The sequence below is a fragment of the Prinia subflava genome, chromosome 13, assembly GCF_021018805.1.
Source record: "Prinia subflava isolate CZ2003 ecotype Zambia chromosome 13, Cam_Psub_1.2, whole genome shotgun sequence".
NCBI lineage: Eukaryota > Metazoa > Chordata > Aves > Passeriformes > Cisticolidae > Prinia > Prinia subflava.
The window spans coordinates 5634585-5662359 of NC_086259.1; the positions used below are offsets into that span (position 1 = coordinate 5634585).

Here is a 27775-nt window from a genome sequence, read left to right on the forward strand (position 1 = left end):
GTAGCTTAGCTGAAATGCTTGCTGTAGAATTCCCGTGTTTGGAAAGTTCTACATAGACCTAAAATGAGATTGGATAAATGAATGGAAGAAAAGATGTGTTAAAAGCTTCTGTGAGTTGGAAATCATTGGCAGTACTGCACACTGAATCCTTACAAAATATGGCAAATTAACACCCAAAGAGGATGTATTCCTTGCTGATTAAAAAACCTGAAAATAGATAAATCCTTAGAACAAGAGTGCAAGCTGAAGTCAGGCCACAAAACCATGCATATAATAGAGAGTAGGACATGGTCTGTGATCCTGAGCAGGCTGAAATGCAGCTCACCTGTGGCTGCTGTAGAAATACTTGGGACCTTTAGCTGAGTTTGAGTGCTGCAGCACAAGCACTGTACAAACGTGTGCTGGTGAAACCAGGAGCTGATTAGACAAATTATTTTCCTTTACAGATCAGCAGTCAAGGAAGTTAATTGGCTTTAGATCAGATTGCTGAAGCTGCAGTTTTACCCAGCTTCCTTGGCCTGATCAAGTACTCAGTTGGGACAGTTCTTCCTCTCTTTAGTACTATTCTACTTGTGAACTACTCAACAGAAGGAAATTATGTATTAACAACTTCTTTTTAATCCTACAGATAACTTACTCCCTGTTACATGACAGTGGCAGAGACTACACCCAATTCCGCTTGGACCCCCAGACAGGCTCCATTTACACCACCTCAGTGTTTGACAGGGAGCAGAAGGGCTCCTACCTTCTGGAAGTCAAGTCAGTGGATGGCTCTGAATCAGCTCGACCTGGAAAGCATGGGAAACCAAACTCTGGTAAGAGACAGGTGGCTGTGCTAAGTGTGATATTACTTGGATTGTGTCTGAAAACAGAAGCTCTGAAATAGAAGATTAAATGGTAATTTCCTTTTTTTGTTTCCATGCCTTGTGAAAGAGTGTCTGTTGTTCTGGTTTCAGGGTGGCTTTTTTGCCATTCACCTGTGCAACAATTGTGTCAGAGCTGGAAGATACTTTAGATGATGATCAAGCAAGTTCTTTGTTCTGAAATAAAAAAACCCCTACAGACCTTCATATTTAGAGTTTAGAGAGTGTTTTCTAGCAAACAAAGATGTGCCTATTATCTGCAGGATGCAAATCTTTGGGCAGTGCAAGTGTTTCTCAAAGCATTGCATAAGATACAGTATTCAGTCAAAAGTAATTACAAAGCAGGAATGTGCAAGATAGAAAATCTTTTTTCTTAATTGATCACCTTGCTTAAATAAAAACTTAAAATTTTGTGGCTTCAGGATGAAAAGTTATGACTAAACACTGTACAACTGCCACATTAGGCATCAATTATTCAATTATTCATGTAGTATGTGTTGCAACAAATTGGATGTGACATTTATTTGATACCCAAGTGCTTTTGAATCATGTTGGTATATACGCGGTCCGCAACCCCAAGGGTTTGTTTCTGTATTGTCTGCATATTTGTCTCCATTGACTGTGCAGGCAGACAGGTGAGGGGATTGTGGCTGACAGAAGTGGCACAGCTGGGGTCTGAGTCTCTGCTCCTTGTCTCTGCAGACACGGCCTACGTGCGTGTGTCCGTCAGCGACGTCAACGACAACCAGCCCGTCTTCGCCCAGGGCGTGTACGAGGTGAACGTGGGTGAGGACCAGGATGTGGGGTCCACCATCCTCACCGTCAGTGCCCACGATGAGGATGAAGGTACAGCACTGCAACCCCCCACAGCTCTGCCCAAAATATGAATCAGTTGATCTCAGCACACCAAAACAAACTGGGTGGTGTGAGAAAGGGAAATGTCATTCTGTCTCTAGGTTTTAAAACTTCTTTAAGTGTGCGCTGATCAGGCACGAACATTAGTTCATAAGGGAGCTGTGAGGCACAATCTCCTATTTCAGGAGACACGTACTAATGTGGGATGATAGGAGATAATTTCTGTGCCTGCAGATACAAAGTTTTTATAGATCAGATCATTTTCTTACAAATGGGTGCCAATAAAAACGTCCTGGTTAACTAGAATAAGTCAGACTTGATTTCAGTGAAATTCATGTGCTTTCTCTGTGATGGACAGAATAGTTTGTGTTTGGTTTGTTTATTTTATTTGAATCTAGAATTCTTAAATGCATATGATGAATTTTAGCTACACTGTTTTATCTACTAACCAACCAGAAATTCAGCCACTAATCATATAAAAGTACATAACCAGTGCACAAAAAGAGAGAGGGATCAGTACATGCTTCCATCTTCTGACCATGGAGCACTGCTAATTCAGCTTCACTGTATGGTGAAACGTTGTTTTTTTTGTTGTTGCGCAAGTCCCAAGGACTGTTCTCTGTGTGTTTGTGAAGTGCAAGGAAATCCTAACTGCACTGGATTCCTTCCACTGTGTAGGAGGCAAATATGATGAAGATGTACTGCAGAAGGATTTACCTACTCAAGGAACTTTCGTTTGGTACTTAGGCTGCCTGTAAATCTGCTCTGTAGTGTTGGACAGGGCACCTGATGTGATTGATGTGTGGCATTTCATTCCTACCCTCTCAATAAAGTAAAAACAGAATTATGACTTCATTGTGTAGGCACATTTTGTAGAGACAAACTACAATTGGACACACCAGAATTGAAAATGCTGCCAGTAGTTTGACATAGCCACATGTTTAAAAGACCACAAAAACTATAAAATAAAAATAATACCACTAACCAGTTATTGTATGATTTGAACTTCATCGCACCATCAGTCTACTTCAAGAAATGTGTGTTTTCTGCCACTGTTGGTAATTGACAGGAACAAATGCTAAACTCCGGTATCAGATCACAGCTGGGAACACAGGAGGAGTGCTGGATGTAGATCCAGAAACAGGAGCCATTTTCATTGCCCAACCACTGGACTATGAAGAAACAAAAATGTATGAGATCCACTTGTTGGCCTCTGATGGGAAATGGGAGGATTACGCAGTTGTCATCATCAACATCATGAATAAAAATGATGAGGCTCCAGTTTTTTCTATCAATGAATACTATGGAAGTATAATTGAGGAACTGGATGCATTACCAGTCTTTGTACTTCAGGTAGGGTATGCAGTTTCACAGATTATAATATTTCAATGAAAGAGCACAGATTACTGTGGTACAATTATGTTAAAAATAACTCAGTGCATATATGTTAATGAAGTTTAGTTTGACTAAGTTTTTTTTTGTCACTGAAGAGAAAAAATGAACTTTTGTGAAAAAAAAAATAAATTACAGGGATAGTAAGCAGGATAAACAGGATGGATCAATTGTTGATCCTGAAAAGCAAATAACTGACAATTTAAAGTACCTACCAGAATGTCATATTTAAATTACCTGTATGAATATCAAAAATATAACATTATTTTAGTACTATAATTGCTAAATTGTTGACATTGTTAAAAATTCATATTTGCCTGCTCCGAATTGTCCCTGGATTTGCTATTCCCTGGCATGCACATGTTAATACCATGTCGCATGCTTTTGCTTGGACTCCTTTAAACTGGAGCAGCACATAGGATGTGATGCAATCACTGTATATTTCATACTTTCTATATTTGTTTTTTTTTCCAAAACGTTCGTAGGTTCTGGCCAGGGATCCTGATAGTGGTGCTGATGGAGGAGATTTGAGGTACTCCTTGCATGGGTATGGTGCAGCTGATATTTTCACAATCGATGAGAAGACAGGCAGCATTTACTGCCACAAGAGGCTGGACCGGGAGGAGCGAGCACTGTGGAGGTTCATTGTGCTGGCTACCGATGAAGGTGGAGGAGGCCTCACAGGGTTTGCAGATGTGATCATCAATGTGTGGGACATAAACGACAACGCACCCACGTTCACGTGCATGCCTGATGACTGCAATGGGAACGTCTTTGAGAACTCTCCTGCAGACACCCTGGTCATGGAAATGGCTGCAGTGGATCGCGACGATCCCAGCGTTGGTCTGAACGCAGCGCTGACCTACAGGATAACCGAGAACGTGAAGAACGAGTTTGGTACTGACATGTTTAACATCAATCCCAACACCGGGACCATCCACGTGGCACGGGGACTGCTGGACAGGGAGAGCACTGAGAGTTATTTTCTCACTGTTGAAGCGAGCGATGGGGGAGGGCTAACAGGAACTGGCACTGCCACTGTGTGGGTTGCGGATGTCAATGACAATGTTCCGAAATTCACCAAGACGCTGTGGCAGGCAGCAATTCCTGAGAACAGTGCCATCGACTCAGAAGTCCTGCAAGTGTGTGCTACGGATGCAGACGTTGGGGAAAATGCAGATTTGATGTTCAGCATCATTGGGGGAGACCCAGATGAGAAGTTTTATATTGAGAATGACAAAGAATGGCAATGTGGCACCGTTCGACTGAAGAAGAAGTTGGATTTTGAGAATGCCCGTGAAAGACAGTTTAATCTTACTATTACTGTGGAAGATCTGGATTTTTCTAGTGTTGCAGTGTGCCTGATTGAAGTTGAAGACTCAAATGACCACAGCCCAGCTTTCCCTTCTCAATTTATTCAGACAAACCCTGTATTTGAAGACGTGCCTGTAGGTACTACAGTAGCTACGGTGAGGGCTACAGACAAGGACTCTGATTTGAATGGGAAGATCATCTATTCTATAAAGTCAGATTCAGATCCTATGAGACAGTTTGTGGTTGACCAGTTTGGTCACGTGGTTGTGGCCAATGCGCTGGATCGTGAAGCCATTCAGAAATACACTTTAATTGTACAAGCCTCAGATCAGGGGACACCTGCCCGCACTGGAAGTGTTACAGTTTTAATTAACTTGCTTGATATTAATGACAATGGACCAAGGTTTGAGGCACCATACATGCCTGTAGTTTGGGAAAACACGCTGAAGCCTGAAATAGTGCATATGAACCATACATCAAAGCTGCTTCATGCGTTTGATCCAGATGGGGAGGAGAATGGGCCACCCTTTACCTATTCATTGCCTCCAGATTATCAGAATTCCTTGGATTTTTCTCTTACTGACAACAGAAATAGCACAGCAACTATAACAGCTTTGAGGTCCTTTGACAGAGAAAAGCAGAAGGTGTTCCACCTGCCAATAGTTATAACAGATAGTGGGATTCCAGCAATGAGCTCCACAACCACCCTGACTATAACAGTTGGGGATGAGAACGACAACTGCCACGAGTCTGGGCACAAGGAGGTCTATGTGTACAGCTACAAAGGTAAGGGCTAGCTGCATGTTAGATCAGATTCTGGGTATTATATCGGATTCAAGAAATAACAGAGTTTTACACTTAATTTCTTTCCTGCAATCTGTTAATCTATTTCTTTAATGATTTACATACTTCAAAACTGCAGCTCCTGTTCTGTAAACAACTAACTAAAGTGGAATAAGTGAAATACATTTGTAAAACTCAGATCTTTTTGTGTAAAAGATTACCTACCAAAAACCTGTTAGCTACAAGCAGGTATGCATTAAACTTACATTAAAAGCAGTATTTCTTTAGGCCCATAAAATCTATTTTCCATTAATGAGTGTTCACCTACAGAAGGTATTTTGCAGTTACAATTTCTGAGTTTGGTATGCCTAAACCAGAAAAACCAGATGTAACCAGATCATACTGTAGAAATGAGAAAATGAAGCATCTAGATTGGCTTGGCTCCAGATTTGAACCTTAAAAATCTCCCATGTTGCTGAACCTGGACTGTGGATTTCAAAAGTCTCCTGCCCTGGATTTGTTCCTCTTGCTGTTTTAGAAAAATTAATTGGATGGTCCTCTTCTGTGCCAGCCCTCAAGAGCCTGGAAAAATCACCAAGATGTGGCCCAGTTTGGTGTCTTCTTGCCCTTTTCCTTTTCCCAGTCATGTCCTTCTCTCCCAGCTGTGCCCCATAAGATGCTCTCCTTCTTCTGCTGGGTTCAATAATTCAAAATAATAGAGTAGCAATGAAACACTTGCAATTAACTCCTGATATGGTGACTTTTAATTTTTCTTTTGTCTGAGAGCTTTTTTTGAGAGTTGTATTTATGTATGATTCTGGTATTGTTTTGTGCTGTTTCCAGCTTTTCTTCTTTCATGTGACATCTCCAGTGTACTCACATTGCCAGAACTGGCAGAAATCATTTGACAGGCTATGCATTGTTTTAAGAATCTTGGATCCTAATCATCACTAAATTGAGCAGAAGTCTAAAAATAATAAATGCAGTAATGAATGTGACAGAATATAAAGTGCACTGAAAAGCAAAAATTAAATGCAGATTTATTATAATTTATCTCAACAGGAAAATGGTCAACAACAGTGCTTGGGGATGTGTTTGCACCAGATCAGGATGACTGGGACAATAAAACATTTCTCTCTGAAGGAAAACTGCTCAAGTGAGGATTGTATTTCTGTCAAAATGAGTAATATTTATGCTTGTGTAATTATTTTGCTCACTATGTATTTCTCTGTGTTCAGGATCTGCATAAAGCCAGCGTTATTGAGTGTATCAAGGAATGTACCTTTTGAATGCTCTTTTTCTTTTTTGCTTGGCTTACTAGGTATTAAGAAATTACTGCATGAAATATTTTTTCCAAGACAATGCAGGATCACACCATGATGTTGATTTTTAGTCAGATGTCATAGTTAATTTACTTAGAAATGTGCATTCTGTAAGCTGCAGTTTAAAAATAGGCAGAGTTCCTAACGCTTACTCTCAGATGTTACGGCTGATGGAATACAAATCCTGAATTTAAAAGCAAAGAATGGAGTAATTTCATCAAAAGTGGAAGGGAATTTGGTGCTCTCCTTTGATGGCTAAATTTACAACTGCATGTGAAAACCATGACTCAGATTAGTGGAGTTTTTTTTCTGTTAATTGAAATGTTGAATTGGACCCTTAATTCCTACTTAGACATTATATGTTTATATCATAAGGTGAGATGGTTTATGGCATAATTATATGCTGTCTGAAAGGGAAAGAATGGATGTGAAAGTGAATGTGAATTGTAGTCTCTGCTGTGACTAAAAGTTTAAAAGCTTTATGTAGCCCTGAATTAAAGACTTTCTGTCCATCAGCAGCCCCCGGACCTGCTTCCATGCCTAGAGGTCACTGTTCCATAATAATGGTCATGGAATATTTCCATAATTGCTGATTACTGGCCCTTTGAGGTGTTCAGTGAAGATTCTGTGAGAGATTTTTTACAGACTGTTCCAGATAGAGATGTGAGAACCTGGGATGATCACTGTGGGTTTGGGTTTGTCACTCCCTCAGAGACGTGCCCACGCTGCCTGTGCTGAACCACGTGGTTCAGCTGCACATTGCTTTTGTTCAACTCTGGGAAAGGCTGAGTGGCTGGAATATCTCTTTATAAGATCTGCAGGTTGTCATTTCCCAGTTAAGGTGGCTGAGGTGCCTTTCTGAGGTTGTTGGATAATTCCTGTATGTTTTGGCCCTATAACCTTCACAGTGACATTTAAGGCCTTCTGAATGGTGTTAATGAATAAAGTGAGTCCTCAACTTTGATTTGTTAAGATTTCCTAATTGAAAGTTTCTGTCTAGATCTTTCAGATTAAATCAGAGGACTGGGTCTTTGCTGATGGTGGATAACACTCCTCAGGGAATATACAACTTAAGAGTTAGAGTTTCTGATGGAGTTTGTCCTGATGTTATATCTACAGTACAAATCCACGTCACTGACCTGGAAAATGAAGCCATACAAAACTCAGCCACTGTGCGTTTCTCAGGTTAGTTTATTTGCTGGTGAGAGTTTAGATTAGCTGCTAACTTAATGTTTATGGGGCGTAGATATTATTACATCAAGACTTGACTTGCTTGTCACTATAGGGCACTTTCTGGTATGTTTCCATATTGTTAAATAAGAAATTAATTGAGAAATTAACCTGTGAGCTCCCAGGTATTCACATTTATCTGTTTTTGCATCCCCTGACCAGATGTGACAGCAGAGGAGTTCATAAGGAGAGATGAACACGGCAAAACGAGACATGGCAAGTTCAAGGAGTTCCTTGCAAAGCTGTTACCTGCAAGGCTGAGTGATGTGATTGTCTTCAGTGTGATGAGCAGGGGCGGCAGACAGACAGACGTGAGGTTTGCAGTCCGTGCTGGCTCGGCCTATTACAGACCTGAGAAACTGCATGCAGAGATGGCAGCGTTCAAAACCGAGGTTTGTTCTCTGGGGTCACCCGTGGAGCTCACCCAAACACTGAGTTTGCAGGGTTATATCCCAAACCTCAGTGGGAAAATAGACTGCACCTGCAGATAAGGGGTTTATTGCTTCCCTCAGGACAAAAACACTGTAAAACAAGTGCTTAATTCAAGCTTTCTCCGTTCTTTTTAGTGCCACACACACTGATATTGTATGGTTGTACTAACTTCTGGTTCAGTGAATAGTCAGGAGAGCTGCAGAGAAATGGGTCTGCATTGCTGTCATGGGGTAGATACCTGTGTTTTCTCCAGTCAGTGTTTCATTGTGTAATCCCTAAATCAGCTTCTGTTTAGACACTTAGAGTGGAGGCTGGATGGCACCCTAACAGTGAAATTCTACAGCACAAAGAGGTGACACTTCAGAGGAAAAGTCCTGGAAGTAATGTGTGGATTAGGGAGCAGTTGCAAAGGGTGAGATGGAGACAACCAGTCCTGTGGTTGCACTTATCTCACCAAAGGACAGCTTCAAATACAAAGTGACACTTCCCCCAACTTGTTTTACTGTTGCAAGGGGAAGATATTTTTTGGATGGAAGCTGTTTTCCTCCCCTTCTTGGTGTTCCCTAACTGTCCTGCTCTCTAACTCAGTTACACAGAGTCTGTGTTGGATTTTTCTGTAGCCCTGCTCAAAGGCAAAGTGACAGTGCTCAGCTTTTCACTTGCCCTGGCCACATTTGGGTTTAATACATGGTACATCATATGGATGATTTTTCCAAAGAGAAATCAACACTTTCCATTTGTGTGAATATGGTGGAGTCTGCCTGAGGCTGGGAACCAAACAGGGCTGTCTTAACTGACTACCTGCCTCCTTCTTGGTGGATCTTGGATGGCTCTGGATTATCTTCAGAGTGACCAAATAAGGAATGCCAGAGACAGAGAGTATTCCTGAAGTGTAATGACTGCTTCTTTTGCATATTTATTGAATTACTGCAACAGTAATATAGAAAATCCTATAGATTTCAAATCTTCTCTGCCAAAATACATGACACCTGAATTCATCAAAGTGGTAACAAGGGGATTGCTTCACATATTTTAATGAAAAAATATGTTTTTATTAATTATACACCACCTTTCAATATTTAATGAATAGTTCTAGTGAGTAATCTCCAATAGTTTACAGAAAACTAATCATAGCTGGAGAATTCTTCCAGCAGTTTTTCTATGTGTATAACTATAAATGTAGAAAATAAGTAATTAGCAGTGGAATTATTCATTGAATTGCTACATAAATAATATGTTTACATTAGCTCCTGGGGATACAGTTTTACAACAGCAATTTTTATTTGGCAGAAAAATAATCCATCCTAATGCTTTAAAGGAGCCCAGGTTGTTTATATACAGTTTTTCAATAACAGTATTACACAGATGTCTAAATGTGCATTACAGACTCTCCACTGATGGTGATAAACACGGGCAGCAGAGGCAGACCTGCATTGACAGGATGCATCATGTCATTATAGAGTATGCTTTGTGCCTTTGGGGGCATGGGCGTCAATGCATGTTATGATATTTGAGAATATAGAGACAAAGGATTATAAAGATCAAAGTTCTTACACTGGTGAACTGAGATGACTACACAAATGAGGAAAAAAATAGAAGCACTTTAGTATTTATGTATTTGTTTTGATCTTTTCAAAGCGTGTTTTTAAGATACTTGCCATTTGGAAAAAAACCCCATATTAAATATATAAAGCTCTAATGTTGATAAGTTTTACATTTGTATACGTTGTTCATTTGTGTACCACTATGAGAGAAGTGACTTCTTTTGCCTCACTCACTCAAACTCAGGTTTGGGTACTAAACACACATTTCGGTATATTTGAATTACCAAATACAGATCAAATTCTGAAGCTTTATAACAGACACCAGTGCAAAATGCCCAAGTAAGTGGAAGGAACAAACAGTGATAATTTAGGTGTGCAGGCTGAAGGACAGAAAGCCAGGACTAATGGCAGCTCTGCTCTTGCCTCACACTGTGAGCAGCTCTCCTCCTTCTCTCTCTGCCAATAATTCCTTTCTCCATTTGGAATGGAAGATGTGATCTCAAAGTCACTATTCCTTCATTACCAGACCTGTGGTCACAGTGAGGCTCTTTTTATTTGGTAATTGGGCTTTCAGATGCAGCTCCAGTTAACAATAAAAACAGTGAACTAGTAAAGATTAACGTGGCATAGAATACAGAATCCAGTATGCTGAACTGACTGTGCCTTGTTGCAGACAGCTTGACATGAAATGTGAATTTATGGGGCACAAATCATTAGACTAAATCCAAGTTGCTACAAAGTTGTCTTACCAGGTCACTGTCTGTGGACATGATTATTGAAAGCAGCTCAGCTCTGCATTTTCCTGTGTCTGTATCCTTTTGTGTGAGAGAATGTGAGAAATAATATCTGGGTATTACTGCCGAGGAAGGATTTATCCTGGCTTGAGCTGAAATGCTCCTGTTGCTGTTGAAGTGCAGAGAGGTGTGATGCAGATGCTGCAGCTCGGAGGGTGGAGTGTCACTGCTCTCAGAGCTTTGGTCCTTGGAAATGATGTCATTAGACCACTGCAGATGCAACATGTTCACACCCAGTCATGTCAATGATTAGGTTCTTAGGAAGTGCTGCTGCTGTGATTTTTTAAATGAAATGTTTCCTGAATTTTTCAAATTATTTTTCTCACCTGTATAATCAGGGATGTTACTGAGTAATGCTCAAGAAACTAAACACTGCATTAAGTCTCTCTCTGATGGCTTTGGTTTTTCAGAAATGAGGTGAAAGCCCTCATTAGGGTGAGAGTGGTGATGTATTGAACTGGCTTTTCTCTTAGATGCAGTCAGCTCTACAACTGAACGTTTCCCAGATCGATGTGGACGAGTGCAGGAGCGCCAACTGCAGCGAGGGCTGCACAAGCCAGCTGAGTGTGAGTGACATCCCCACGGTGATGGACACGGGCAGCGTGTCCCTGGTGTCACTCACGGCCTCCAGCCGCGGCGTGTGCGGCTGCACAGCGCGCGAGCGCCCGCACCGGCCCTGCTCCTCCTACGCCCGCAGCCCCTGCCTCAACGGGGGCGTCTGCACGGACACGCGCAGCGGCTACAGGTGAGGGGACCCGCACACGCTGCACTGCTCCCCTCTCTTCCTCAGGTGCTGCTAACAGGGTACTGCTCTGAAATAACCACAGAGGTACTGCTCTGAAATAACCACAGAGGTACTGCTCTGAAATAACTGCAGATGTACCGCTCTGAAATAACTGCAGATGTACCGCTCTGAAATAACCACAGACGTACTGCTGTGAAATAACCACAGACGTACTGCTGTGAAATAACCACAGAGGTACTGCTCTGAAATAACCACAGAGGTACTGCTCTGAAATAACCACAGAGGTACTGCTCTGAAATAACCACAGAGGTACTGCTCTGAAATAACCACAGAGGTACTGCTCTGAAATAACCACAGATGTACCGCTCTGAAATAACCACAGAGGTACTGCTCTGAAATAACCACAGATGTACTGCTGAATGGAGAAGGAACAAAAAACCCCACAAGTGCACTGCGGTGTAAACCTAATGGCAGCAGGGGCTTTCCTGATCACCCCAATGGGCTGTGGTACCAAAAAGTGCGTGAGGAGCAAAGAAAACCCTGGGGAACACATAATTAACACTTGTTATTGTTTAAGGGCACCTAATTCAGGATGAAGGCATGTGTGCCTTGGGTATTTTCCTCTTTTCCAGGAGAATAGTAAAAAAGGTGAATATCAGTGGTAGCAGCAGGGATGTAGGAGTGAAATGTAGTTCAAACAATGGGTAATAAGGAACCTAAAAAGCATTAGATAGTAAACTTGCTTTATTATAGCATCACCTAGCATCCAGCAGTATTCCCTTAGTGAAATTAATTCCAGCTAGGAATTAACCTCACAATGTTTACTCTGCAATAAATTGATGTTTGGTGTTATTTTGGAAAAAGTTCATTGTTCTCAAACACCTGGTCTCAAAAATACTTTTTTTTTGAGGGAGTTAGTATAGGGAATAAAAATACTTTGTACTCTTAGAGCATTTTAATAACTGCCAAATACCCCTAAGATTCTGCTAAAATCTTTGTTTTGCTGATTTCTTAACCGTGATTTAAGTTCTGCATTTGCTGCATGTAAAACAAACAAAAAAAAAGCTGAACATGGGGGAATTTTGACTATTGCTTTTGTTTATGGTCTTGCAGATGTCTTTGTCCTGCTTCCTTTCATGGACCAGACTGCCAGCAGACTAAGCACAGTTTCCATGGAAATGGTTATGCATGGTTTCGTCCCATCAGACCTTGTTTTGAAAGCTCACTCTCTCTAGAGTTTATTACTGTGGTTCCAGATGGACTTTTACTATATAGTGGCCCTTTATCAAACCCAGAACCTGGGAGTACAGAAAACTTCATTGCAATAGGTACTTCTGCAAAAGGGTGGAAAATTAAATGCCTTTTGGGAATGGATTTTTTGTGACCAGTGTAACAATTAGGTTATGAATTCTGTCTTTCCATTTACAGAGGTAACTTATTTTCTGGTGTAAAAATATTTTGAAGCATTTCCTAATAACTCTTTCTCCTTTGATGTCTATTTTTGTAGCCTGCACCTCTGGCTTTGGGTTCATCACAGAGTTGTAGAAATGAAGGGGAAAGCAAAACAGACAGATTGATATATATATTAAAAAAATCTGTCTAGAAATACTGTACTTGTATAAAGGAATTTAGGTGCTTTGAAGATAGGTATTACATGAGTAGTGCAGTCTTAGTTGCATGTCATTCTTATCTAATTTGGTGAGAAAAGAAATCCATTTAAACTCCCTTTGGTCTTGGGGGACTTTTGCACATTTTTTTGAACAGGCATTGATGTGATGGATGAATCCAACCCCACGTGCCATTGTGGGAAGATTCATCCACAAGCAGAACTCAATGCTTTATGTTGACACATATTTAAGGTTACTGCTGCTTATTTTGTTGTGAATTAACATAGAAGATGCACAGTATTGTTGGTTTATATTCTCCTGATTAATTGAAAGGTAATGCAGTTGAATAGTTAATAATTTACCTCTTTTTTGCCTTGCTTTGCAGTTACTTGTAAATTTGAGTAGAAGATGGAAAGGAAGAAGCCTGCATGTATTAATTGTTTTAGAGCACCATAAAATTGCATATTGCTTCTCAGGAATTAGTTTGTGTTTTGACAGAGAAGGGGAATAATCTAAAGTTTATAAGTAAATAATATACTGAATGAGTACTTCTGCTTAATAGAAGACATAGGGCATAATTCTAGTTATTTCTGTAATGTACCCCTGTATGTGACTAGCAATAACCATTAAATCAGTACAGTCACTAACTGTCGAGATACCCAAAAGTGACATTTTGTAGCTGAATTTAATTGCTTGTTCATGTTGTATTAGAACTGTCTGGTGGTATTCCTGTGCTGAAGATGAGCCATGGCTCAGGTTCTGTGGTGCTGCAGTTTCCAAGTCACCTGAATGTAGCAGACAAGAAGTGGCATCGACTGGAAGTCAGGACCAATGGTCAGGTCAGTTACTGGATTTTTTTTTCCCCATCAGGATATTAATATTTCTAAAAATATTTTCCTGTGCAGAGACAGCAGGGTAGAAAGAGCAGCCTTTCAATAAAGAACAGACAATATGTACTGTCCTAACTATTTATGTAGTTTGATGAGTAATAGAAAATTTGGGACAAGCTCATTGTGAATTCCAAATCCACTGATGTTGTAATCCACATTCTGCAATCTTTACCTTTTTTAAGCTCTGCTGCAGCACAAGTAGAATGTGGTCACTGGAATCCGTTACTTATGCACAAAAAGCAGGTATTTATTTACTTGCAAATGCAGGTAGAGGTCTTGTGTGGGTGACTAAAATACTCAGAAACACAAATAAAGTTGCGAAGTGCCTACTTTTGCTAACTGGTTCCATTTTAGCTCTAGTGGTTATTGCAAGATAAACAGAACGTGGAACAAGCCAGCCCTTTTTGCCTGAGAGAATGGAGGAAGTAAGAGATGGGGCTGTGATGTAAGGGTGTACTGAGCTGTGGTGCAGCTGCCAGCTCAGTGGTGCTGTGCTCTGGTGCAGGATGTCCGCTTCACTCTGGACCAGTGCAGCGCCGCCGTGGTGTCCGAGATAGAAGGGGTTGGCCGCTGGCTGTCCACGGAAGATCGCACAGACTGTGAAGTCTTGGGGACTGTTCCACGGGGAGCAAGGTACATTCCTGGACATTCCCTGGCAGGCAGTTGGTTCTCAGGCCTGGGAGATGGAAACCAAGTTATTGGTGGCTAGGATGATAAAAAGTGTTTCCTCTTTTCTCAGGCCTGGACCTTACAGAACTATAAAAATTTAAGGAACCAGTCTTCTTCTGAGTAGTGTTGATGCCTTGGGAAGGCTGACCTGGAACAGAGACTAGGCAGAGCTAAGAGAATACAGTATATATTTATTAAAATGCCTTTAAGAATCCACCTTGGGCAGGACAAGAGCCTGGCCAGGCCTACACCCAAGGCGGACCCCAAGATGGTCAGAAAATGGACAACCAGTCACAAGGTCTCACACTTCTTTTTGGTCCATTTGCATATTGGGGTTAATTGTCCAATTACAGCTTCAGGTTATGAAGTCCCATCCTTCTTGTTTTCAGCCCACTGTTGTTTGTGCTTTTGGACCTGAAAACTTGTACCAGCTGTCCTTGATCTCCAGCAGGAAAAGGATTTGTTTTGTCTCCCTGCTCTGTGAAGAGCTGAGTGACACTGAGTGTGAGGCTCAGAACTGCACCCCTGGGCAGCACAGAATCTGAAAACATGAAAGCTAAAACTTAAGGCATCAGTGTTGCAGTACTAAGTGACAACCCCAAAATACTGCGGCTATTTAGTGGAGCATTTGTGGGTCCTGTGTCCCACCCTCCACCCACAGGATTTCTCTGTTGATCAAGTTGCTGTGAGCCTGCTCTTTAAAACCACATGAATTTCGGAGTCCTGGGTCCAGTTTGTGCCCCACAGTGCAGGGTGGACAAGGAGCAGCTGGGTACAGTCCAGGGAGGAACAGTGACTGATCAACTCACCCTGAGAGTAAGAATCAAGGATGAAGGAATTGAGGTCACTTAACAGAAAGAAGGGAGAATGAAGGAGGGATATGATAAGTCTCAGTGTGTATGAAAGAATGGTACAAAGAGGATTTAGACAATCTCTTCTGTACAGGGCCTGAAGTTTTAGTCAGGAATATTCAGGTTATATTTTAAGGAAACCTTTGTACTAACAAAGATACTTCAGCTGTGGAATAGATAGTCCAAGCAAGCATTCTGATGAGCATTGGGATTAAGCCTTGTCCACAGCTGCTTGGAGTTCTCTTGGTCATGAAAGGAGCACAAAAAACGGGGAAAAAATAAAGACAAATGAAAACAAAAGAAATGAATTGATAACTCTGGGAAAAAGAAAGTATGAGACTAAAATACATGGAGTTCTTTGGCTTGGAGAGATGATTGGGAGGCAGTGCAGAGCTTGGACATGTTTGCCATGCCTTTTAGACCACATGGACCCAACTTTTAGATTTCTGACTTCTGTCATACACAGAACAACCTTTATTGTAGTACTCCTACAAGCATAGGATGTCTGTGTACTGTCTGTCTCTATACACAGAGCACTTGAAGGAGAATATGGTGTCTAGACTATCACAGCTGTTTCTGACTTAAACACAAACATACCCAAAATGTAATAGTGTCCCACAGTTAAACTTCCTGCAGGTTTCACTGTCGTGTTTAAAAATACCCTTTGTTTTAAAAGGCTTTATTTCAGAGAGAGAAGATAAAGTAGTTTCATTCTACTGTTATGTTATAAAGCCCATGTTATTTGGAAATGTAGTGTATTTATTTATTTATCTGCCTATGTCTGAAGGTAGATGTACATTTTTATTATTATTTATATGATTTTTAAAGGTATTTGGATGTGAACCATGTTCTCCAGCTGGGTGGTGTGAAAGAGTCGTTGCCATATTCCTACCCACAATTGCTGCACAAACATTTTTCTGGTTGCTTGCGCAATTTTGTCTTGGATACTCAGGTAAGAGCAGAGAAATGTTTGCTTTAGCAGAGAAGAAAACGTCTTTATTCAATTTTTGGGAGATTTGTATTAGACATGAAACTTCTGCTTCCATAAATGTATTCAATGCCCACATGCATCAATGTAAAATACAAAAAAATTCTGTGCTTTTTTATGATAATTAGAATAAGTACCTTGAAAAGTTATTTCTCAATAGAAGGAGATATATTAATGAGGCAGGAGCTGTGTATTTTCTTATCCCCTGCTTCATGCAGCTGTTCTCCAAGCTTCTTTGTGCATTCAGGGAACTTCTGAATGGCAATTGTATAACAGTATATTTATGCCAGCTGTCTGCTTTGTTAGGAAGTATTAGGGTTTTTTTGTTTTCATAGTCAGTTGAGTATTCAAAGGCAAAATACGCTCTTGATAAAATCAGCTGAAGTCTGAATGTCAAAAAGCAAACTTAGTAACTTAAGCAATGCAGATGAGGAACAGACAGTGAAGTGGTGCAGCTATTTCTGTTTAAAAATGGGATTTGTTTCTCAGTGGTATTTTAGTGTCATGAATTGTCTCTTGAAGGTGTACGACCTTCAGTCTCCTGCGGAGTCCCTGAACAGCTTCCCTGGCTGCAGCCTGACGGACGGGAGCTGTGAGACCATGGGCTCCTCGTCCTGCGGTGTCCACGGGCGGTGCCTGGGGGACTGGGGCTCCTTCGCGTGCCACTGTCTGCCCGGCTACCACGGCTACCGATGTGAGAAAGGTGAACCCTGCTTCTCTCTTCCATTAGGGTAGGCTGCTAAATTTTACAGCACAGCACACTTCAAGTATTTGCAGGTAATCATTGTTGAGGTGATTTTACGTTACCTTATGTAAAGCCATGTTGCAGTGCAGTTGCCTGTGATTGTTAACAATTTCTTTTCTAATTCCCTTTGAGAAATTGCTTTCTCAGTACAGGATCATTTCTTTCATCCTGAGGGTGTTTGTGCAATGACTGTATAATGACATGGCTGCATGACAAAAAACTTGTGAAAAAAGTATTTTATTTTATTACGGCTGTTTGATTTGCATCTGTTTACACTTTCAGAAATATCTAATAACCTAAAAAATATGAGTGTGCCAGTACCACTTTCTGTGCAGAATTAGAACCATACAACTGGAATTAGAAATCACTGCTCCGTTGTTGTCAGGAAGAGACTCTGCTGGCATAAGGAGCTGTGCTTTGGGAATAGTAGGATCTTTGGCTCTCATGGAGCCAAAGTTTGCAGCAGAAAGACAACTATAAAATAGCAGGCTGTGAAATTTGATTATAGTACTTCATACTTGGTCTGCAGTCTCTTGTCTTGGTCAGAGGTGCTGCTTCCTGGCTGTCACCCCATATGAGCATTAGCAGGATCAATCGGGGTGGGAGAACACCTCTTTACAGAGGAAAATTAAGCATGAGAGTGACTGGAGAAGCTGTGGAGATAAATACAGGAGTATGTCCCAAAGGACAAATTGTCTCACGGATCCATGCTTGTGCAATTGTTTCCTTTTACTTCCAACTCTTACAATGACGTTCAGGGCAATACTAATGTGTCCCTCTCCTCAGGAGATGGCTGAAAGGTTTGTCTCCCTTGCAGTGGCCAAGGAGTACAGGTTTGAGGCGGGCAGCCACATCCGGTACCAGCTGCCTGTCAGCGTGTCTGCGCGCAGGACGCGGTTCCAGGCGCTGGTGCGCACGCGGCAGCCCGACAGCGTCATCGCCACCATGCGCTCCCGCGGCAGGGACGAGCACATCACCCTGCAGGTGAGGGCACCCACAGGGACACCGTGCCACACACAGCTCAGGGGATGGAAACAGAACAAAACCTTGTGCTGAGCACCAAGGCTCTGCCATTTGTTTCATGGGTAGACATGTCTGATCCTTTACTTGTGATATTGACCGCTCAGCTGTGGGATCCCACTGGATTTCCATGCCACTTGCAGAGAAACACAGGTTCTATACAAAACAGGATGAGTAGGGTGTGTACCTGGTGTCCTTTTGAACCATGTGCCCATTTCTGCAGAGTTCAGACTCTGCCAAGCAAGGTGCCTGTGGCAGTTCTAATGGTGTCAGCCTCTCAAAGTGACAGCCTGCTCATTTTATACACACCTCTCAACAAATCACCTCTTCAGCCAAGCTGGTCTGAGCTGTCACTGTAGCTGTGATACACCAGACTCTAACTATTTGAAGAACCCCGTACATTTGTGCAAGAGAGATCAGGATAAAATTACTCTTAAGGTGACTTAGATACTACTGTGAGTATGTTGCTACCACATTTAGGTTGCCTAGTTCCATAGCACCTGAAGTATTTTTATATTACACCTAAATGTACAGTGTAAACATACCCTAAATTTTAACAAATGCTTTAAGATTTAAATTACAGGTCAATACAAAATGCCAGGCAATGACTTTTCTTTCTTGCTATTTCCTAACTGTTCACAAGGTTGTTCAGGGACTCTTAGTGGTCTCATACAACCTGGGTGATGGAAACTATTCTGTAAGCCTGCCATCCTACCCCATTGATAATGGTGAATGGCATCACATCACACTGGAGAGAAATGAAAATGAGTTTACTCTTCGCCTTTATGAAGGAGGTGGGAAGAGAGAGATTACTAAAGCAGCAGGAATATACAAAGAGATTGTCATAGACCCCAGCAGCTTGGTCCTTGGAAACACCTACCCCTTCAATCAAAACAAGAGTTTTCAAGGTAGGAATTCTCGACCTCACTGTTCATGATATGGACCTGTAAAAATAAAGGCACATTGCAGGAAACTTTCTTGTTTATGTAGAGCCCAAAGTACACAGATTTCTTGTGTGATACTGCAACAGGGACAGATAAGCTGTTCTGACCAGGAGAAAGTACAGCAGGGAATTGCCTGCAAATACACTTGGCTACTGGACCTGGAACAATGATGGTCACCTCTTGCCTTGGCTGCAGAGAGTTTGTACCTGGAGATCCAGAAGCTTCTCCCAGCTGGACTGGGCATGGCTTCCTGCCTTGGACAGACAGAGCTGGTTCAGTGATGGTTCTGTCCAGTTCGTTTGGCAGCTCTCCTCCCTTCCCAAACACATCTGTTCCTATGCTAAAAGGAATTTTTCTATTTTATATGTACGTTTCATAGCACCCACCAAACCCTGGTTTATTATCTCAGTATTACTGGATTTCACACTCAGTCAAAGCATTAACTAAAATTAGAAATGGTTTATTGAATTAGAGCTAAAAATCAGAATTTTTAGCAACTGAGTGGATAAGGCCACAGTGTCTGTTAAAAGCAAATCAGTTTTCAGCCTGGAAATTGAGTAGTTCCACAAAGGAGAAATATAAGGAACTGGAAGTTTGGGATATCCATGGCAGTGCTTTACTCTGAGCTCAGCTGGAAGTTTGGCCTTTGCCTAAAGCCACAGTGAAAGTAAAGTCACCTCTCTCCCATTACCTTCACCTCTTTAACCAGGTCCTAGTAAATCCATTCAAAGCAAGCTGGTCATCTTTTCACCATGCAAAAGTGCTTCAGTGAGTTATACAAAAGTGCCTGGAGAAAAATTAAATAGAGTAATAATTTACAACCTAAGTGTATCACAAATTATCTAGAGAAAGATTGTTTTCTATTGCTTTACTAGAAGTATTCCAATAAATAAAGTTTATGATGTGAATTAGGGAGCATATTTTGAATTTTTTATTTATGGGAGTGATAGTGTTTGTTTTTAGGTAAATAAAGAAGTCAAATGGTTGCATAAAGATCATTTTAATTAGGACTATTAATGTTGCTGCTAAGTAGCTGAAACTTTAAGGACTTCAAAGTCATAAAATGTACTTAATTAATCAAAGTATATGTTTTCATGCTGAGGCATCTCATGCATACAAAGTTAATGTCACATCTTCAGTACATATTTTCTATCCCTGATTGAAGACTCTCTCACCATTACTTGTGGTTTGCTCTTCATATAATAAAGGTAAGCCATAAGCTACAATTTAAAATCAGCCAAACACAATTTTTACTCGTACATTGAAGAATAGAACAGGTTATCCACATGTAAGAGATTCTCCACAATATTTGGACTTTTCTATGGAAATCACAGTGGAGGGGTACATATTCCACTGACTGCCTTAGGCACATAGAGGCCCTGGCATGGTTTAACCCCATCCACCTCCATCCCCTCAAAGCCTCTCACTCACTCCCTACCGGCAGGATCAGGGAGGGAATCATGAGGGTAAAAGCTGGAAAACCCCTGGGTTGAGATAAAGACAGTTTAACAGGGAAAGCAAAAGCCCTGCACACAAGCACAGCCAAACATGGAATGAATTCCCTGCCTCCCACTGGCAGGCAGGTTCAGTTAGCTCCAGGAGAGCAGGGCCATGTCCCCTGGAATGGTTACCTGGGGTGACAAACATCTCTCCAAACACCTCCCCTTCCTCCTCCTGCCCCTCCCTGCATACCCTGAGCAGGGTCTCACATGGTCTGGAACATCCCTGGGGTCTCCTGGGGTCACCTGTCCTGGCTGTGTCCCTTCCAGTCCTGCAGGCAGCCCCAGCCCCTCCCCAGCACAGCCCTACAAAAAGAGGAAAGGCCGTGGCTCTGTGTGAGCCTGCTCAGCAATGACAGAAACATCTCCACGTTATCAACCCTGTGTTCAGCACAGATCCAAAACAGCCCCACAGCAGCCCCTGGAAAGAGAATTAAATCTGCCCCAGCCAAAACCAGCACAGGCCTGCAGCAGCACTTGATTATTGTGGAAAACACTGTGGCAATCTTGATCTAAAACTTCAGCAAATTCAGTCCAAAAATGATGAACAATGCTATGAAAGTTTAAGTGAATTCAGTGCTGGATTTAAACTTTGATACCCTGTGTCCTTTGTTAAGCATAAACTGCCAAATCTTACAGCTGCTTTGAATGATTCTTGCTGAATGTTGTTTAAAACTGTCTCTTTGTGCCTTGCGGTAGGATGTATGAAGGATGTCAGATTTAACAACTACAGAATCCCTCTGGACACTCACGGGAAGGAGCTGGTGTCAGTGTTGAGTGCCCAAGGCATCAAAGAAGGCTGTTCTTCGGAGGCCTGTCGGAATAACCCTTGCAACCAGGAGTTTATTTGTATTGATTTGTGGATGATGCATGAATGCAGGTAATTGGTGGAAATAGAAGCACTAAAGCCTTCAGAATGAGGTGGGAGAGGGTGGATGTTGAAGTGTGCGGGTCGAAGGCTGGCACTGGCAATCCCATCAGATCCCAGGAACCACAGAGGCACACAAAGCTGGACACCTGCACATGGAGCAGGTTACTATGTCCTTCGAGGCCACCACAGTTGATGTAAATATGCCTGGCTCCAGGGATTCTGGAGTAAGTTCAAAAACATTGAACTACTGGAAAACATTTAAAGAGCAGCAGCAAATCCAGAATGCTGTAAACCCTGGAACCGGGACAGGAGTGTGAGCTGCAGTGACACAGTTCCCTGGCTGTGCTGTGAAGCTTCTGCTCTGCAGTGTCAATGCTTTCTCGTGTCAGGGTCTGATTTCTTACCCTGCCCCAGGCTGTCTGTCACCTCTGTTCCCTCCCGGCTCCTCCAGCTGCTGTAGGAACACCACACCCTTGAGCTCAGATTCTTGTGTTTGTGGCTGGGGTCAGGACAACACTAATTCCTGTTGGTTGTGGTGCAAAATGAGCACTTTACAACTTAAACACACTTTAATGTTTGCACACACTGCCACTGTCCACACAAATGGAGTTCTCTAACTCTGGAAACTCAAAGAACAGTGCACAGCTTGTCCTGCCTAGCCAGAACTGCAGATGCCAAGCCAGCTGGTTCTCACAAGGGTAATCTTACAGTGGAACTAGCTGAGTTCTGGAAGGCCCAGACAGAAGGGTCTGAAGTTGTGGAGCTCATGCTATGGCTGCCTCAGGAAGGATATGACGTGTTGTGATTACACATAACTTACTCCCCGTAGCTGCTTTGGAAACCGTGCAAAAAGCGTCAGCAGAGTGTGTTTTAAAATGGCCAGTGCTGCCTGCCAGGGCTGTTCTCTGCAGTCTAACACCCCGTTCTGCCCTGCTGTGCGCAGCTGCCCCGCGGGACACATGGTGCTGGAGAACGCCTCAGGCCGGCAGTGCGTGCACACGGCGTGCGCAGAGCGGCCCTGCCACTACGGCACCTGCGTGTCGCTGTCCCCCAGCGCCTTCCAGTGCCGCTGCCCCGACGGCTACGCGGGGCACCGCTGCGAGATCACCCTGGCCATCTTCCACAGGGACACGGGCCTCAGCTTCACCTCCCTCTTCGCCATCTGCGTCTGCTTCCTGGCGCTCCTAGGTAGCTACGGCAACTACGTCCTGTATTACCTGTGGTGAGCACACGCGTCCTCCACCTGTCCTGAGCCACCGCCGCCTCATCTCCCGCCGGGACCTCCCAAGGGAGACTCAGCTCTGCCTTCGCTCCTTTGCCGTGCTCCCATCACTGATTTCTCACTCGTCTGTGCATCCATTGCTAAGTGAATCAACATTTGTGAGCTGTGGGAGGTGTTGCAGTTTTGTTTTCTTCACATTTTCATGTCATTGCAGAGGAACTGTTCAGATGCATAAGTGGAAGCAAATGCATTTGAGCAGCAAGAGTGGAAATTGCTACCAGATACGCATTGTTTAAAATACTGCTGAGCATGAAACAGGTTTTTCAGTCTAGGAGAAACTTTCTCATCTCAGTCTCATAGGAATACACTGGCTGGGCAAGAGCAGACTTTGCATCTTGCCAGTTGTGTCCCAGCTCCTGAACAGCTGATTTTGTCTTCCTCAGCCATTTTCAGGCTTAGGCATTGGATCTCAAAGAGAAAAACCAGAAGGGTCTTGCTAGTGAGGAATGATCATATCTTGGAGTCTTGTTTATTCAAATGTCATGGGAGTTTGCCTGAGTAAAGACAGGATTTTTCTCCTGGCTGTTAGTGTTAATGCAGGTTCATTCAGAAGTTGTAGTCAGAGTATGGAAATACCATAATTTTCCCCAGCTCTGCTAGATACTATGTTTGCCATGCAAATATGAGCAAGAAATTAATGGGAAGCTAAGTGGTGTCACAGCTCTTGGAATCCCAGATAGCTGAGGTTGATAAAAGATCTTTATGTTAGAGAGTGCAGGGCATGACCTCTGTGTACCCCAGTTTCAGTCCCAAGGTCATTTAGATGCTGCTCCACAGAACTGCTGCCATGTAGGTGTTCTGTAAGAGATTTTAGTTTCTTTAGTTCACTGCACTGGTAATTTATGGTATTCAGTGCTTTGAGGTCATACTCTGAGCTTTTATTGATTTTTATAGAGTTGGTAGTACAGTGATACACAAATTTCTATTTATAGAATGTTCAGTATCTGATGTTGAACCTTGTCAGTTTTGTAAATGCACTTCAGCATTTAAGAAAAATGTTTAAATTAATGCTAAGGCAAAATGTGCCTGATTCTTGTTTTCTAGTAAAACATCTAAAAGTCATTTCCTCTTCTGTCTTGTGTCTTCTTGTGTTTCATTTGTGTGTAATTGTGTCTTGTTATTGTCAGCATGTTTATTACTTCTTTGTCCCCTCTGTAATGAATTTTCTGTGACAAAGTTCAGCTCACACAGGACAGAGACAGGTCAGAGACAGGTCAGAGACACCACTTGGTCTTTAACCAACTTCCAGTTGGGCTTTAAAGGTGTTGCAAAATGCTCTTTAAAGGCTGTTCCTCTCCTGTGTTTGATGTTCACCGCCCTGGAGAGTGCAAACCCCGACACTTGGTGGGAAGCCCGGAGTGCAGCCGTGCGGCCCCGCGGTGCCCTGGGGCTGGCTGGTGCCTGCCTCACTGAGCTCTGCTCCTGTGTCCCCACAGCTCTGCTCAGCGCCGGCGCCCTCTGGGCTCACTGCAAGGCGCGCAAGGGGCTGCACGGAGGCGGCTGCCACGGACCTGCTCACCCCGAGGAGCTGGAGGACATCAGGGAAAACATCCTCAACTACAACGAAGAAGGGGGTGGGGAGCAAGATGAAGTAAGGATCCCTGTTACGTTACAATTAAGAGCAGATCGGTGCCTCACCGTGCTAAGGAAAATCCATTTTGTGCTTTGTCCTCAGCCGTCCTTCTGCTGATTCAGCCCTGCAATTGGCAGATGAATTATTTGGAGGGGTTTGTACGTGAGGGTGCATGTTTCCTGAGCAGAGATAAGTGCCTATCCATTTTTAATTTGTCTTAGGGCCAGTGATCCTGAGTGCATGTTGGTGAGTTTGGCAGTAGAGACTAACAGCTGCTGGGTTTGGTTTCGGGGCTCAGGAGACACTGAGGTTCTCAGGGTTCATCTCTGCTGCAGCTCCAAGGGCTTGGAAGAGCCTGGTGTGACTGTTCCTCATGGCCAGGCTTTTGCAGAGCCTGCTCCCAGCAGCAGGTATTCACACCTCTTGGAAAGGAGATGTGCTCAGCTGGCTCCTCTGAGGCCCTGGGGCATGTGGTGGGTGTGGAAGAACCTTTCTGCAGTTTTGTGTTTTGGAGATAAATGCACCAGTGAACACAAGCTGTTTATACTTAGAGTAGAGCAGATCATACCCCAGAGCAGGTATTATTAACATTCCTGCTGGCTGTTCTAAGGTTTTCACGTGTCAGTGAAAGGTAGAGCTTTGAAGGAAAACTGTGGCTATTATAAACAAGTACTCTTAATAATTTACTGACTTACAGATGCCTTCTATGTTTATAAAAGGTAAGAAACTTCATGGCCAAATGTTCATTTCATGGATTCAAGGGGTGGTGTGACTCTGCAGAGGTAATAATAGTCATGGTGCCAATGTGATGGGCCAAAAAAAGCCAGTGATTTAAAAATATTCTTGCTTGTAGAGTATCCTTATTTTCTTGGTGAATTAGAGGGAACATAATAAACACAGACATTTCCCATGTGATAACATAGACAGCTATAAATCCTGTTTTCCTTAATCAGATTAACTTCCTCTGCAATATTTTGCAATTTTACACCCAGAAGGTCTCTTTGAGGAAATCTACAGTTACTGTATGACATGTTTAATTACTTGTGGAGAGTTCTTAAAATACACCCCTTATTTTAAGCAGTGGAATCAAATTAGTGGCTTGATGATCTCCATCTGAGGCTATTACTGTGCCTGAAGAAACAGTGCTTGGAGTGAAGCCTCTCTGGGTTCTGTGTTCTCTTTCTAAATTACTCAGATTGAACAGTTGCTGGGATTCCAGCTGAAACTTTTTAAGCTAAAACCTAGTTGTTTGTCTAAATTTAAAAAACCCAAACAAACAAACCAGCCCCCAAAATACCTAGAATTTACACCAGCTTAGTTGTAATGTTATCTCAACAGAAGGATCATGAGGCTGCTTGGATAAGAGAGTTTCATTTTTTGTAATGTTTGTGGATGATAGGGCTGTGGGGACAAGAGGTTGTCATATGAGGCAGTTTCTGCATCTGAAATAAATAAAATTTTCCCCCAGAGAAATCAGGAGCTCATAAGAACTGCAGGAGGTCAGTGCATTGTTGAGTACACACTGAACTCAACAGACCACGAGATGTTAAAAGCCAGCTGTGGACCCAGAGGCAGGGCTTCAGTTGAGTTTGTGGATGGCCAGCCAAGAAGGGTTTATTATCAGAAGAAACGTGTCATTTTAATGAATAATTAGTTGCAGTGAAGGATGCTTTTAATAGTTCAGTGAAGGGATGGTCCTCAGGTCTGTATTGGAACAAGCTCCCATTTAACTTGTGTCTTTTTGAAAGGTTGCTCCATGTCATGGATTCTCTTGGTATCCACGCCCAGAGTGGGGCTGGACTTGCACTAACTTAGGATGTGCCTAAGGCAGGGGTCTGGGCTGTGGGTCTCCGTGTTCATCACCAGCACTCCTCAGCCTCTGGAGGAATGGGAATAAACAGCTCCTGCCCCAAACCCCATCCTGCCACTTAGGCAGCTTCTTGATCGCAGGTGGGGGAATTTAAATTGTTCTCTGCCTCCAGGGGAAATTCAGCAAAGCTCACTGAGATTACCTCGGTTAATCTCTTACAACATGGTTATGCACAATGCCACATGCTGGAGAACTACAGAAATCTTTTGGAAGTGCTGATTCTACACTCTGTCACTGATGGCTCCTGTTCCCACGAACAGTATTAGCAATACAAGTGATTATTTGTTTGCTCTAATGAACTCTGTCTCCCACCACCTGTCAATTGTCTTCTTTGCCCTGTAAATCAGTCCAGGAGCACAACCTTTGGGTTGTAGGGAGGTGAAGGATGCTGGGGACAGGACTTCACTGCAGGTGACACAAAGATCCTGAGCAGTGAATGCCATTAACTGTTGGCATTGGCAGCTTTGTGCCAGAGGCTGTGGCACAACTCCCAGACAGCGTTTACTGCAGCTGAGCGGGGAATTAGTGACTTTTTTGGGAGCAGGTAGTTTTACTTGGCATTTACAATTGTGCCACTGCCATGTAACGCAATTAGGCATTATTCCAGAAACTGGTAAAACTGTATCAGAAATCATAATAGATTTTTGAACTACTACTACTACTACTACTACTACTACTACTACTACTACTACTGCAGAAAGATTTCTTCAACATGCTTTTTGTGAACGCCCTTTTTCACCTCTTCTGCCACACTTGTGGTATCAGTGTCCAGTGATGATAAGGCACTCAGATCTGAATTTCTGTCAGGTTTATTTAGTTTTGGTATGAATCAGACTCGATTCTGGCCGTGGCCGCAGCAGTGCAGAGTGCACAGGTGTTCGTTCCTCCCAGGCTTTCCCAGGTGCATTGCAGAGCTGGCAGAACACCCCGCCCTGCAGGTGCTCACAGCGGACGGACTGACTCGGGGTCCCTCCTTTATTCCCAGCAGAACAGGAACTTTCCGACCCACAGCGCGCTAATTCCGTGTGCCCGCTCTCTCTCTCCGCAGGACGCGTACGACATGGCGGAGCTGCAGGTGTCGGTGCAGGGCAGCCCGGCCTATTCCCTGCAGCGGCGGCCGGAGCCCCCGGCGCGGCGCCCGGGCGCGCTGCGGGCCGAGCTGGGCCGGGCGCTGCCCGCGCTGCTGAGGGAGGCCGAGCGCCGCGGGCCCGCCCCGCCGCACGACTCCCTGCGCGTCTTCTGCACCGAGGGCGGCGGCTCCAGCGCCGGCAGCCTCAGCTCCCTCGGCTCCCTCGGCTCCCTCGGCTCCGCGGGGCCGGGCGGCGGCAGCGCCGGCGAGGACATCGGCGAGTGGGGGCCCAAGTTCGCCAAGCTGCGGGAGCTGTACTCGCACGGCGAGGCGGGAGGCCTGTAGCTGCCCGAGGCTGCGCTTCTCCGTGCCGGGAGCAGAGGTGAAGCAGTTTGTTATACCCCGCTCTCTGTAACCCCGCCCGGCCTTTTTTCCTCCTTACAGCAGGGATTCAGATTCCCACGGAGGCACACTTGGCAGCGAGTTGAAAGATGAGTAGGAGCTCACCTTGGGATATACACTCACCGGGAAAAGCAGAGAATCTGGGGTGTGCAGTCATTCACACACTGGTTAAGGGCTGCGGGTATTTTTTATCACTGAAGTCATGCGGGACTCGTGAGGGA

At 43.4% G+C, this 27775-nt stretch overlaps 1 protein-coding gene across 2 annotated transcripts in view; it reads left to right on the top strand.

The window, feature by feature from the left end:
* Positions 1-27497, top strand: part of LOC134557564 (neural-cadherin-like) — a 59986-nt gene extending 32489 nt beyond the window's left edge. The window contains exons 15-33 of one of the 2 annotated variants that reach the window (XM_063410677.1): positions 629-815; positions 1566-1709; positions 2788-3071; positions 3596-5210; positions 6270-6363; positions 7530-7714; positions 7922-8151; positions 11003-11274; positions 12388-12602; positions 13593-13720; positions 14277-14404; positions 16120-16243; positions 16802-16982; positions 17842-18008; positions 18688-18952; positions 21187-21367; positions 22302-22546; positions 24077-24231; positions 24316-27274. In XM_063410677.1, coding sequence (XP_063266747.1) covers positions 629-815; positions 1566-1709; positions 2788-3071; positions 3596-5210; positions 6270-6363; positions 7530-7714; positions 7922-8151; positions 11003-11274; positions 12388-12602; positions 13593-13720; positions 14277-14404; positions 16120-16243; positions 16802-16982; positions 17842-18008; positions 18688-18952; positions 21187-21367; positions 22302-22546; positions 24077-24231; positions 24316-24330 — 4815 coding nt within the window. In that variant the 3' untranslated portion in view covers positions 24331-27274. Of the gene's footprint in view, positions 1-628; positions 816-1565; positions 1710-2787; positions 3072-3595; positions 5211-6269; positions 6364-7529; positions 7715-7921; positions 8152-11002; positions 11275-12387; positions 12603-13592; positions 13721-14276; positions 14405-16119; positions 16244-16801; positions 16983-17841; positions 18009-18687; positions 18953-21186; positions 21368-22301; positions 22547-24076; positions 24232-24315 lie in introns of both variants that reach the window. The other variant, XM_063410676.1, reaches the window with a different exon arrangement.
* The last annotated feature ends 278 nt before the right edge of the window (positions 27498-27775 follow it).